The sequence below is a fragment of the Castor canadensis genome, chromosome 12 (genome assembly GCF_047511655.1).
Source record: "Castor canadensis chromosome 12, mCasCan1.hap1v2, whole genome shotgun sequence".
NCBI lineage: Eukaryota > Metazoa > Chordata > Mammalia > Rodentia > Castoridae > Castor > Castor canadensis.
Window position 1 is genome coordinate 46,678,766 of NC_133397.1, and position 13,192 is coordinate 46,691,957.

The window sequence follows — 13,192 nt, forward strand, 5'->3', positions numbered from 1 at the left end:
ATAATATTTCTTACTGTCTCAGGCCCTTCCTTCATGCTGGTCATGCTACTCTAAATTTTTTGGTCTTTCATTTCCCTCTCCCATGGGTTAGTCAGGCTATTCAATCACTTAACTCTTCTTGAAGGGAGTCTGCATGCTTTATTTTCTTCATGGTAACAATGACCATGTGAATAATTAGGGACAAAAAGAGTACACTTATTTAAAGATAAATTGCCCTGATGTTCTTTCATTTACTCTGAAATACATTTTAAAAATAAGATAAATGGACATGTGCTAAAGTAAAATAAAATTTTAAATATAGAATCTGAGTAGTGCATACATGGATGGTTATTTCAGAATTCTTTTCTGTATCTTTGAAATTTTTCATAGTAAAAAACATATATACCTTGAACTGCTGTTGTGTGACATCTTGTCTATCGGGCCGTAAGAACTCCAAAACCAAAGGAATGATATCTCTGCAACAGAAGTTATATGCTCCCAAGGCAGCAAAAAATGTTTGCTGAGCCTTGTTTCTGACCTAGAAAAAGTATTAAAATCAGATTTTTAATGAAATGGTAGACAAACTAAGAAAGATGTCTACATGAATTATCAAAAGCGAAGTGATGGTAATTTAAATGCTTTCTAATTAACAGAAAAATATATCAAAGTATGTATCCTAAAAAAATGAGCAGACAATTACAGAAAGAAAATTACATAATCACCAACCATATTCATGGCTTAGGTTCTTTTGATAAAAGGGAACTTGAATGTAATGGAATGGATAAACATTTGTTCAGTAACATAACTAAGTAAGTCACAGATCAACAAACATTTTACTGAGTTACTCTTAATGAGAAAAGTCAGATTTATTCTGTCCACACAAAGGAAATTACAAAGAATAAGTGATTGCATGTGAATTACTTCCTTTTTCCAGTTCTGTGTGCTTAGAGATATCTCTTGGTCCTGTCCTACCTTAAAGAATGGACCCTACCCTACATGGTAGCATCTCCCTGAAACCAAAGCACAATGCATAGAAGGAATGATACTGCCTTCATAGAGCAGCCTTCAAAATCTAACTTGAATGACAGCAACACCATACTAGCACTCTCTCTCAAATTTAAATTTAAAAAAAGAGAAACTTATTATCAATAGCAAACTTAAAACATTTTTATCCAAAAAAACTGAATATATTTGAAAGGTGTTTTCAATGCTAGTATGAGTTAAGTGGGGCCTAGATTTTAATTTTGTTTTTCTTATTTCCTACTGGATGACCTTTGAGAGATTATTATTATGTTTGGATTGCACATAATAAAATGAGAATGAAGGGCAGAGTGCTCAGATAAGCCTTACCTGACTGTATGAACTTGTAGATAATCGAAGAAGATCTCTGATCATATCTTGATGTATTCTTTTGTATTCACAACCCTCAACAGTTAGTGTTCGTAGCTAAGAAAACAATGTAAAAAAATCAGATCTCTTTAACATTTACTAAAAGTTAATTTATTTATGAAAACCATAAATAAGTATTCATCCAGAAAGCTGGCATTTTAAAAGGTTATCATGATTGAAAAAGATGTTTACCTCATGCTGCAACATTACTCTGTCAATCAGTAATGCCCTGATATGTTGTTTTTTCCCATGGAGCTAGAAAACAAAGCAGTATTTCAAAAAACTTTCATGGTGGACTGCTGAGTGCTGGTGGTATTTCATTCATTCAGAAACCATCAGGCTTACACTTAGAAATATAACATCTGAATTAATATTATGTCTAATAGCAGAAACATCCTCCTTTATGCTCCAGAAATAGCTCGTTTTGCTGGTAGTTTATTAATTGATTTGATGCAAGGAAGAACAAGAGTTGGTACTTATTACTATTTAACTGTATTAAGTTTCAGTATTTACTGAAAGTACAAAAAAGCCTTTTAAGAAAACTGGTAACTCTGTTACATTTACAAACAGCCTTTCATGATAACTATGCGTTTACTACAAAACATAGTATGTTTCATATTCCTAAAAATTATCATTAAAGCTTTTTCAAACATAATCTTCCACCCAGTCACCGAAGGAAGACACTTAAGATTCAAAGACCATTCCTTTTGCACACCATTATCACATTCGTCAAAGTCCCCACAATTCTGCCTTGTTCAAAACACATGATCTCCCTAATGCCAGTAACTTGATTAAGCAGTGTTTTAATCACCTGGACTATAATGACAACTGAACTGTCATCCCAGTTTCCACTCTTGATCTCTTAGTATTTGTTTTTCTCAGTAGTGGCAGAGCTTGCCAATACTCAGTAAACTGAATATTCATTTTTCCAACATTCAAATTAAATCTACCTTAAGAACTTTTAATGGCTCCCCAGTGCTGATTATAAAACTGAAACACTTTCTAAAAACAAACTAGTGAACCTATGAACAACCTAATTTACTTCCCACCACTCTTCCCTAAAGGATGCCATGTTTTATGTCTCTCTGCCCCTTTACATATTATTCCCTCTCTCCAAAATATGTAGCACAATTAGCATACAACCTTTACAGATTCAACTTCAGTAAAAGTCCCCTGTAGAAGAACATTGCTACAAACAGCTCCTTGTGTAATCAGACACTCTTTCTTCCATGCTTCCAGAGAAGCTCATACTGACTTCCACTGGAGCACAAATATAACACAAGATACATTTTTCTGATTTACATAAATGTTCATGCCTTTGACAATTCCTCCTGTTTTTTAGTATTTTTAAGTTCCTGAGAGACAGCCTGGATCCTGTTGTACAAATTCCCACTGAGAGTTCAGAAATGATCATGGAAGGAGCTGGATGACTTTGCATAAGTAAACACATCTTCTCTATGATCCATTTGAACTATACCATGATGTTCTCAGCCTTCATACAATATCTTAAAATACACTATTTTTATTTATAGGGAAAATTCCTCTGTAGAAAAAAAAAATCTCCAAAAACAAAACAATCTCCAAGGACCAGTGGGTGGAGTAGCTTAAGTGACAGAGCACCTGCCTAGCAAGCGTGAGGTCTTAAGTTCAAACCCCCGTACTACAAAAAACAAACCAATGCCCAAATCAGGACTATTATACATCTTTTTAAAAATATTATTTCAGCTTTTAAGTGAAAATACTGACCCGATTTTCCATTGATTTCTTTACTAAGTTAAAACTTTTCCACCGGGAGTCAAATTCATGCTTATGAGATCCTTGGAATTGCAAAAGGTCTCCAATAATCTGTATCAAAGAATTTCACATTTTAATTACAAGCCACCAAGTCATGCCAGATTATATTAATAATTATGGAACTATAATAATTATACCTTTATGATAAGAAATAATGACTTGGTATCATCTTCTGAATTATCAAGTATGTGGTCTGCAATGAGTAAAAAACAATTTTGTTTAAAATATTTTGAATTACTGTGTGAATCTCAATTCATTACTTAAGGAAAAAAACCCTGCCCAATATTCTCCCCATTTAGGATAAAAAATGCTAAGTAAAAGCACATAAGTTACAGGCTAAAATTCCTAATCACTTATTAGCACATATAAGTTAAATGTATGTATGTACATCTGTATTATCTACACTTACTAAGAAGCTTCCTTATGACCCTAGCAATTGCTTCTCGATGGTTCTCTCTGGATGTATCTGTTTAAAACAAACAAACAAACAAAAACAAGAGAAAGCATTTTAGATACTGAAGGTTCCTCAGGTTACTGACATTTGTTATCAATAGCTTATGTTAAAAAGGGATAAAGTATCTAGGGAAAAAAACAAATGGGCCTGTCTTTTATCATAGTTGGCCTAGTAGCAGGCATGATACATATATACAATTACTTCCAAAACATCCATGTTTAGAATGTCTAGCTTCCCCTGTAATTCCAACACTCAGGAGACTAAAGCAGGAGGATGGCAGGTTCAAGGCAAGCTGGGCTACATAGTGAGATCTCTCTCAAAAAAAAAGTTGAAATTAAAAAAAAAAAAGTAAATAAAATTACTAGTTCATAAAACCTTTAGGCAGTAAGGTGGGGGGAGGGGCAAAAAGGAGGGGAGAAAAACCAATTACCAATATTTCAAAGGCTCTAGTTGCCAACTAGAGACTACAAGTGCACAGAATTCTCTAAAGAGTTATAGATGACTTAAATCAAGCAAACAATTATGCCTTAGCAATTAATGCATATTAACTAATTCTAGTGCTCAATCCACTAGTAAGGAAGTATGCTAAGTATCTTTTAAGGTGAGATCAAGAACATTAAAATAGCACAAAAAATGTTTCATATAAATTTTTTTTTCCAGTGCTGAAAATTGAACCTAGGACTTTGTGCATGTTAAGCATGTACTCTACCACTGACCTACATCTCTGGCCTTGTTTCACATAAATATTAACGTAAAATTCAAGGGCCTGGGGTGTAGTTTAGTGGTAGTGAACGTGCCTATCATTCACAAGGTCCTAAATTCAATCCCTAGCACCACAGGAAAAAATAAATTAAAAGAAAAGAAAATTTGCCAGGTGCTGATGGCTGTCTCCTATAATCTTAGCTACCCAGGAGGCAGATATCAGGAAGATCAAGATTCAAAGCCAGCAAGCACTGGGAAAATAGTTTGTGAGACCCTATCTCAAAAAAAACGCCCAAAAGGGTTGGTACTCGGAGTGGCTCAAGTGGTAGAACACCTGCCTAGTAAATGTGAGACTCTTGAGTTCAAAACCCAAAAATAAATGAATGAAATAAAATTTGAATCACTGTGTTAGAAAGACACAAACATCACTAGAATATAAGGGTTACAATATGAATATCAAGTATATCAGTCCTGAAAGGCTATAAACACAAATGAACATTATGGTATAGTGCAGATTTCTTGTGCACATAGAAAGTGTTCAAATTTCCTAACCCAATTGCTACCTCTTACTAGCTATATTCATTATATGACAATTTTCTAGTTTCTCCAGAAACAGCAAAAAAGATTATTATGTAACTGATTGATTTTTAGCTCAGAGTCTACGAAATTCACAATTACAAAAGTATTCCACTTTAATTCTTATGGAATTATATTAAAAGTAGCCCACTCAGATTTACTCAGATTAGGATTCACATACCATATTCAAGTCCAGTATACAACTTTGTTTCCTCCAAGGACACCATACTTGGTACCCTGTATAAAAACAAGAGTGCTTGCATTTATCAATAATACCAATATGAAAATTGAAGGGAAAAGTCTCATTGCTAGAATGTTCAAATTTTTAAAAAAAGATAATGCTTTTTCAGCAAACAGTATCTTCAATACTTCAATTCTTCATATTTCTCAAGATTAATGCTATCTGTTTCAGTAAGAACCAAATTACTTAACGAACATGTTAACTTATTGTCTTCGGGGGAAAAATGCACCTCCCATCAGAACATAATATTGATAATTGAATATTCAAATGTAAAAGCTTAAGCCCAATGATAAACATTTATACATTCATACATAGAAAATTAAACTTCATAACTGTATAATTATGGTTAAACTCAGTCAAATTTTATTAAAATATATATAGCAGACCAGCTTCTAGATAATCAATACCCTTTATCTTTAAACCAGCAAAATGGATCTCTTCCTAATATGTTTATAGTAAAATGTCACTCCTTTTGAAGAAATTCACAGGTAAAAAATTGTATTTCCTAATTAAAAATCTGCCACAGAGAAATACGTTACCACAACCAGACCCAGCTAAAATCATAAATAAGAATCTATATATCTGAAATATAATAAAAAGCACACTTCAAATATTATATATGACCCAATAGCAGTTTTTATACCAAGAGAAGATACTTTCTAAGAGGAAGAGCATAGGCACAAATGCCGAGGAAACATAGGGTAAGCAGATTCAATACAGGATAATTAATAAACAGAGTATAATCCATTAATCACTAATGAGCTACACAGCACTTATAATGAAGAACATATTATTTTTAAATCAACATGTCCCAACATATCCCCAAAAGTAGTTGAGCTAAATGGGCTCTTTATCTTAATATCTGACAGTTATAAATTCTGAAATGTAGCTAAATAATAGGTACTCAGCTGTAAGTGTCCCTCATCATAATCCAGCAGTGCTTACCAAAGCAACGGTATCTTTTCAAATTTCATAATCAAGCCTACAGATGATAAACAAGCAATGGCTTCTTTTTCACTAATTTAAGTCTCACTAATATTTTCTAGTATAAAATGTGAATTTGTTTTTCAGAAGCTTAATTGGGAGGGGGGCGGTGATGGCACTGGGGATCAAACCCAGGGCCTGGTGCATGCTAGGCAAACACTCAACCACTGAGCTACATTACCAGCCTGAGACTTTCCTTAAAATTTTGCTTTCATGTTATAAAGCTTCATCCTGTGGCAATAGCTTGCAAACTTGAACGTACTGCAAATTTGTGTAGGATCAAGAGTACGTATGTATATAAAATCTAGTCAGTAAAAAATCAGACTCCTTCACAATGAATTTAAGTTTCTATTGAGATTAGATTTTACCATCAAGAACAAAGGTTTCTGCTCAATGAAGTGCAAGGATAAAGCCCAAAAGGGGGTTACCACTGCCTCTGCTTCAGGACAGGGAAGTGCTTGTCACGAGCTGTGTCATGTGGAACAGTTGTCTCTCACTGCTGCTACAAACTCCTAGTCTTCTAAAGTACAAATGCAACTGCACTTTACCCAGTCCATACCTAGTACTACTTAATATCTAATCAAGCACAAGTCAAGTAGTCACACTACTCTTACACATAAGAGTAAGAAGCAGTCTCTACAGAAAGCTATTTTCCACAACTTTTACTGTATCAAATAACACTATCACTTGATAATCTAAAGTGGTTTTGTTACATACATTTCTGGCTCTAGCAACACCAATCATAATCCTAAGAGGCCTGATCACTATGAACTATTTTCTTATCAGAACATTTGAAGATTATTATTTAGCTGACTATTTGAAAACATGTTAGTCTATATAGGAGTTTAAAGTATTAACTAATGTGTTTAAATAAAATGGTTTATCCTTTTATTCTACTTTTAAAACCTGGATTAAAATGGATTTTCCATATATACCTATACACACACACACACACACACACACGGTATCTGGTTGGATATATTCTTCACCTTTAATTTTGTTATCCACAATTTTCTTTTGTCAGCTTTAATTTGGTGCTTTCGTAACTATCACGATATAATTACAATCCAACTGAGTTGGCATACACTAAAGTATAAATAGGTAATTACACTAAATATTTCTTCTGATTTCTTTTCTTTTTGGTTTTTTTGAGATAGAGTCTCTGTTAGTTAACCCAGGCTTATTTCTAACTCTTGATTCTCCTTGCCTCTGCCTCCCAAGTGCTGGGATTACAAGCATGTACCAACAGGCATGGCTCTTCTGATTTTTAGGCAAGTGATTTTCTAAAAGAAATCTCTGCATGAGGAGTATATCTCTCTGTAGCTACTATGTAGGTCTACATATGTCAAAGCTATACTCACTGATACGTAAAACTGCTCTTCTAACTTTTTGCTACCTACATAATCTTAGCTGAATGGACTTAAAAGTGCTATCAACACCTACAGACTTATGTTCGGATTAAAAGGTATAGTAGCAATATCTATAATTTAAATCAAATACCATCATTCCCCCTCCCTTATGGAAATTCACCCTACTCATTAATTCATTCATTTTACAATCTAACATCATTAGACCCAAGAACTAAACACAATTCTGAAAAACAATTCTAACACAACATATTGTAAATAATTTCAGCTACAAAGTCATTAGATAGTACCAAGCCACCTAATTTATAACAGAATGTATGTGTCACTAAAAAGACCTATGAATTTCCTACTACTATGTTATTTGTACCACTAGATGGCAATCTTTAGATTTTGAGTAGAACTGAAAATAACCACAAGTGAAAAAGAGAGGATGGTTAAAAAAAAAAAAAGGGAAGAAATGACTAATAACATAACAGCAAAATAAGCAATCCAAATACGCAAATGAAGACTAGGTGAAGTATCACAAAACAGGTACAAACAATATAAAATTCTTCCTGTGTATAAGGGAAAGGACATCCTGTACTTCCCAATATTCCCCTAAATAAAAGCAAACATAAAAGACATAAAATCAGGCTACTAATAACCCTCTATTCCCTTTAAAGTACAAGTGTTTCTTAAGAGACAGTTGGCCTATTTCTGTGTTCTACTAGCCAATTCAATTCTACACGTCAACAATAGCTGTAAACACAGTGAAAAGCTGGCTGTTCATCTACCATGTGAACAAAGGGTTCACAAAGAAATTTTACATACTGCATGTCTGACACACAAAGCTTTTAAAAATCAATGAAAACAGTCAGAAGGTGAAATAAGGAGAAAACAGGGTTACTCACCGTGGAGTAGTAACTGTTTCCTTTTTCTGTGTGCAGCTTCCCCAGCAGAGCTGGGTAGTTTCCTGGAGGTGCCAAGAGAGGTTAGCTAGCCCTGCCCCTCATTGCATACGCAACACATCCTTTCACATATTCTACGAAATGGTCTCACTCTTAGACCTTAAGTAAGAATTTTTTTGAGTGAAAAGTTAGTAAAGTTGAGATCCTAAGAATGATTTAACTAAGAATGATTTAACAGATCAGAGGGAAAGGGCACAAAGAAGTATTTTGAAATAAAAAATGGTGACTGCTCTACCTTGAGTAACCCTGTTTTTTAGATGTTAGTTTTTTGCATTCTGTGATAGCTGGTTAGACCTAAAAGATTGTAAAGAACAGTGGACTGAAAAAGCAGAAATTGAGGATTTCAAGATTAAAGGCAAATGTCCAAAATTCCTGTGTGACCCTTGAAAGACATAATCCAATTTCCACATCTGCAGAGGTAGAACTATGAATACTAATGATAGCTCTAAGATCTCTCTTAAACATTAACTAATGGTCCCCATAGCAAAATAGGGAGATTCCATTTTAAGATTCATTCAACAACCTGTGGTATCTGACAAAACTGTTAAAAATTCAAATTGTTTAAAGTCAACTAAACTATTTATACCCTAAAGGACCTTATTATACTTGTGCTTTGAAACGGAAGTTTATAGTCTATTAAGTACAAGTATTTCATAGCTCTACATTGCTTAAGGCCTAATAGGTAGATCATTCACTTTTATACTTAGGATTTACCTTTTTGTATTTTGTCAATCTCTAATCATATTGCACAGAAAATATGTTTTCACATCTTGAAGCCATTTCCCTAACAATGAGATAAAGACCATCACATATACTCTGTTAGAAATCAAGTTAGATTTCTTATAGGAAAACTCAGAAATAAACTCAACTTCTAGGTTTTCATCACAATGTTCTAGGAAACAATTATTATACTACCAATACATAGAAAGAGCAAATCTAACACTGAGTAATCTGATGGAAAATAATTACAGAAGCTAGAGCATCTATCTACATGATAAAGACTTGTGTTTCCCACCATGAATGTCTCATAAGAATGCTTCATAATTCCACAACCAAACTGTCATTAACAAGAGGTATTTCCTCAGGCATTTTAAGCATTATACAAAGTGCTCATCAAAATTATGCATCCTTATCTCTCCCATAAGTACATTTCCTTCCATTTCCTACAGATAACTAATACACTAAGTCAGTCTTTTCTTTTTCCCTACCAGTTTTAACTTGCTGATAATCTATGGGAATTATCCTATAGATAATTCTTTTTTCACATTAGGAATGTGACTCCACGTCACAGAACAGGGGAACCATTTAAATTATTTTATTGTTTATTTTACAAATCAATTTAGATTTAGATTTTGACAACTATGAAACTATATGAGAATAAGCATTTTAAAAATCGATTTTATTAGTTTATGACAGTTTGGTGAAAATTAATTTACGTTCTGTAAAAAGAAACTCACAATGCAACACATAGGAAATAAATATAAAAAGTTACTTTGTCAAAATAAATTTTCAGATAAAGGTGATACAAATTATAAGCTGGAAAGGATTCTGTTAAGAACTATTTAAAAGTAAAAGGAAGATGTGCTCTCTTTTTAATTCTGTATTATGTAACTATTATCCTACATAGATACATGTAACTACAAAGAACCCTAAAACATACATATTATTCAATGGTTTTTTAAAAATTAAAGTTTAGGAAACATTTTATATTTTTATTCTTAAATGCATTTAGATTTTCACTCTAAATGTAAAAATTCTAAAACAAAACTTTTCAGTCTAGTCTAAATTTATCTTTCCTTCCATTTTTTCTGAGAAACCCTGTGACAGTAACAATTTTAGAGCTTACAATGTATAGTACTATAGAGTATATCGCTTTCAAAATTTATGATATACTCACCCTCATTACAGAAAAAATGAATTGGCTTTATAATAACCCAAACTAAGGAAATTGTTTTTTTTTTTTTTTTTTTGTAGAGGGGGAAGTGAGGGGGGAAGTGTGTGTGAGAAAGAGTCTCCTTATATATACAGCCTAGGCTGGCTAGCCTCAAACATTGTGATCCTCCTGCCTCAGCCTCTCGGGTACTAGGATTATTGGTGTACAGTACTGTATCTGGCTTATAAAGAGCTTTCATTATGGTGACTATTTAGTTCAAAAGATAAAGATTTGCTTCAATCATTATAGTGCACATGACATAAGTAGACTACATGCTGATATGAACTGCACAGGAAACAAGTAACCCTCTTAGCTGACCTTTTACCACTGCATCCTAATGATCATTCAATATTTAAAAGTCTTAGCTTTTTTAGCAGTACTGAAATTTGAACTTGGAGTCTCCCACCTACGTAGGCACTCTACCATTTGAGCCATAACCCCTATCCCTTTTTGGCTTCAATTATTTTTCAGATAGGGTCTTGTGTTTTTGCCCAGGGCTGGCCTCAGGTCAAAATCCTCCTACCTATACCTTGTGCGTTACTGAGATGAGAGGCAAGCACCACCATGCCTGACTTACTGGTTGATAGGGATCTCACTAACTTTCTGCTCCTACTGGCCTGTAACCAGGATCACCCTGACCTCCCACTAATGAGTACCTAAAGGAGCCACTGCATGGCACCCCGCCTAACACTAAAAATTTTCAAGCAAATTTTCTGTGCTTTTATTCAGAAAAACATTTGGATTAAATGACCACTATTCTCTCAGTCAGCACTTTCAAGTATAACTCTGTTTACATATAAGCTAACTTTGTGAAGTAGGAAATAGCTTTTTGCATGCCATTAAATGATTAAGTTCTTATAAACAGTTAAAACCATTGTGAAAAAAATTTTAAAACCTCAAGGCCTCTCACTTTAAAATGGTGTTTAAAATCAATCTCTCATAACAGAATGAACTTCTGGTAAAATTGCTCTTGGATCCTAAACTATCAACTCTTTCGGAAGAATTCAGCAAATTCCTAGACAATCTTAAAACAGATTTCCATTGCCTAAAAATGACTCTACTTTTCCTTCTAGAAACAGTTTATAGTTGAATAAGTGAGAATTATGGCAAAGTACAACCCCAAACAACAGCTACACAAAATAAGGAAAAGACAAGCAAGCCACAATTTTAAACCACCACTAGAAGCTTTTTTGTTGTCATTGCAAAATCAGCAAAAAATTCTTCCCTTTGTGTTTTTTGAAGGGGTAGATGAGATTATCTATTCATTTTTATTTGATTTTCATTACCTTGATCCAGTAATGAGACTTGAAAAAAAAAAAAATCTTAAGACTACTGAAACTAGCATCGGTCTACTAAATAATTAAGCAAAAGTTATTAATACTGCTGATTTCACTGTAACTCTTTTTTTCAGCTTAGGTGGTAGCACTAACAATGGAATAAAGATATTCATTCCAAATAATATGCTGAAAAGCAATTAAAATCATAAAATCATCTTTATAGATATAAGAAGTTCAAAATCATATTGAGTAACACTGAAGAAATTTTTACTAAAAAACACTCCACTTTTTTTTCCTCCTACAAAATTCTAACAATGTTGACAAAGGAAAGAAGGCAAAGGAAAGATTTTGTTTTTTGTTTGTTTTTAAAAAATTACTTATTTTAAATTAGCAGATAAACTTAATGTCTCTAAGCTGATATTTTCAAATTTATTCATATCTAAAGTATTATATCTTGGTACCATATGAAAATATGAATAAAGCCTTTAAGAAGTGTACAGACCCAAATTGTGCCTTCAGTAATTTTGTACTAACAATTACAAATAAAAAAGATAAAAGTGATACAAAAACAAGAGCAGTAACAAAACCAGTACCCCATTAAGTGACTAACTTAAAATGTATGCCAAATGGCAAAAACAGTAAAATATGTAAAATAGTTATTTTTACTTACAAGTTAGTAACTGCTTCGCCTTTCAACGGAGGTAGGAGGTTCCCTGAGCCAATTAAACAGTTGTGCACTATAGTCAGACTCTGTAGAATATCATCTCTAAACAAGATAAAAGATTTTGTCATATTTTATAAGAGTCCTAATTGCTACTTAACAGGACTTCTAGAGTACAGGGTAAAGTACAAAACCTTGTTCAAGTGTGGATATACAAAACTGAATGAAGGAAGTAGCAAATATCTTCAGTTTATTAACTTAATAGTGTAGGATAATTAAACATATTTATTACTAATACTAGACCTATTTGCATTTAAGCAAATAATTTAAATAATCACAACTGCCTTTTGTGAAACAATTCTTCTTATCTTTTTACTAAATATTGCTGCCACTAACAAGAATGGGAAATAGTACTATAAATTTACCTTAATTCATATTTTGAAAATGGACCTGGATAAACATTTGCTTCCCAAAGCAGTACAGTGTACTACCATAGTCAACATTAGACAATCAGACTTCTTCCTCCAAGCCCACTACTATTGAATAAGATTCCTGGTGTTTGATATATACTAATTTTCTTCTTATTTTAGGAACTTCCAAAGATTCAAACTATAAAAGTCTAAAGGTCTCTCAAAAGTAATTTTCTTTTTTTTATGGTACTGATGTTTGAACTCAGGGCCTACACCTTGAGACACTCCACCACCCTTTTTTTGTAATGATTTTTTTTCCCCCCAAGATAAGAGTCTTTTGAACTATTTGCCCAGGCAGGCTTCAAACCACGATCTTTCTGATCTCTGCCACCTGAGTAGCTATGATTATAGGCATGAGCCACCAGCACCTGGCTCAAAAGTAATTGTTTCTTGTTAAATACCCACATAAAAAAAAATC

The 13,192-nt window shown here is 33.3% G+C and overlaps 1 protein-coding gene across 4 annotated transcripts in view; it reads right to left on the reverse strand.

Annotated features, from left to right (window-relative positions):
* Nucleotides 1-13,192, reverse strand: part of Psme4 (proteasome activator subunit 4) — a 96,177-nt gene that overhangs the window by 33,127 nt on the left and 49,858 nt on the right. For all 4 annotated transcript variants that reach the window (XM_074049706.1, XM_020168581.2, XM_074049707.1 and 1 more), the window contains 8 exons: nt 12,314-12,409; nt 5,076-5,131; nt 3,572-3,628; nt 3,300-3,355; nt 3,115-3,213; nt 1,561-1,623; nt 1,330-1,425; nt 386-517 (listed from right to left, as the gene is read on the reverse strand). In XM_074049706.1, coding sequence (XP_073905807.1) covers nt 386-517; nt 1,330-1,425; nt 1,561-1,623; nt 3,115-3,213; nt 3,300-3,355; nt 3,572-3,628; nt 5,076-5,131; nt 12,314-12,409 — 655 coding nt within the window. The remainder of the gene's footprint in view (nt 1-385; nt 518-1,329; nt 1,426-1,560; nt 1,624-3,114; nt 3,214-3,299; nt 3,356-3,571; nt 3,629-5,075; nt 5,132-12,313; nt 12,410-13,192) is intronic.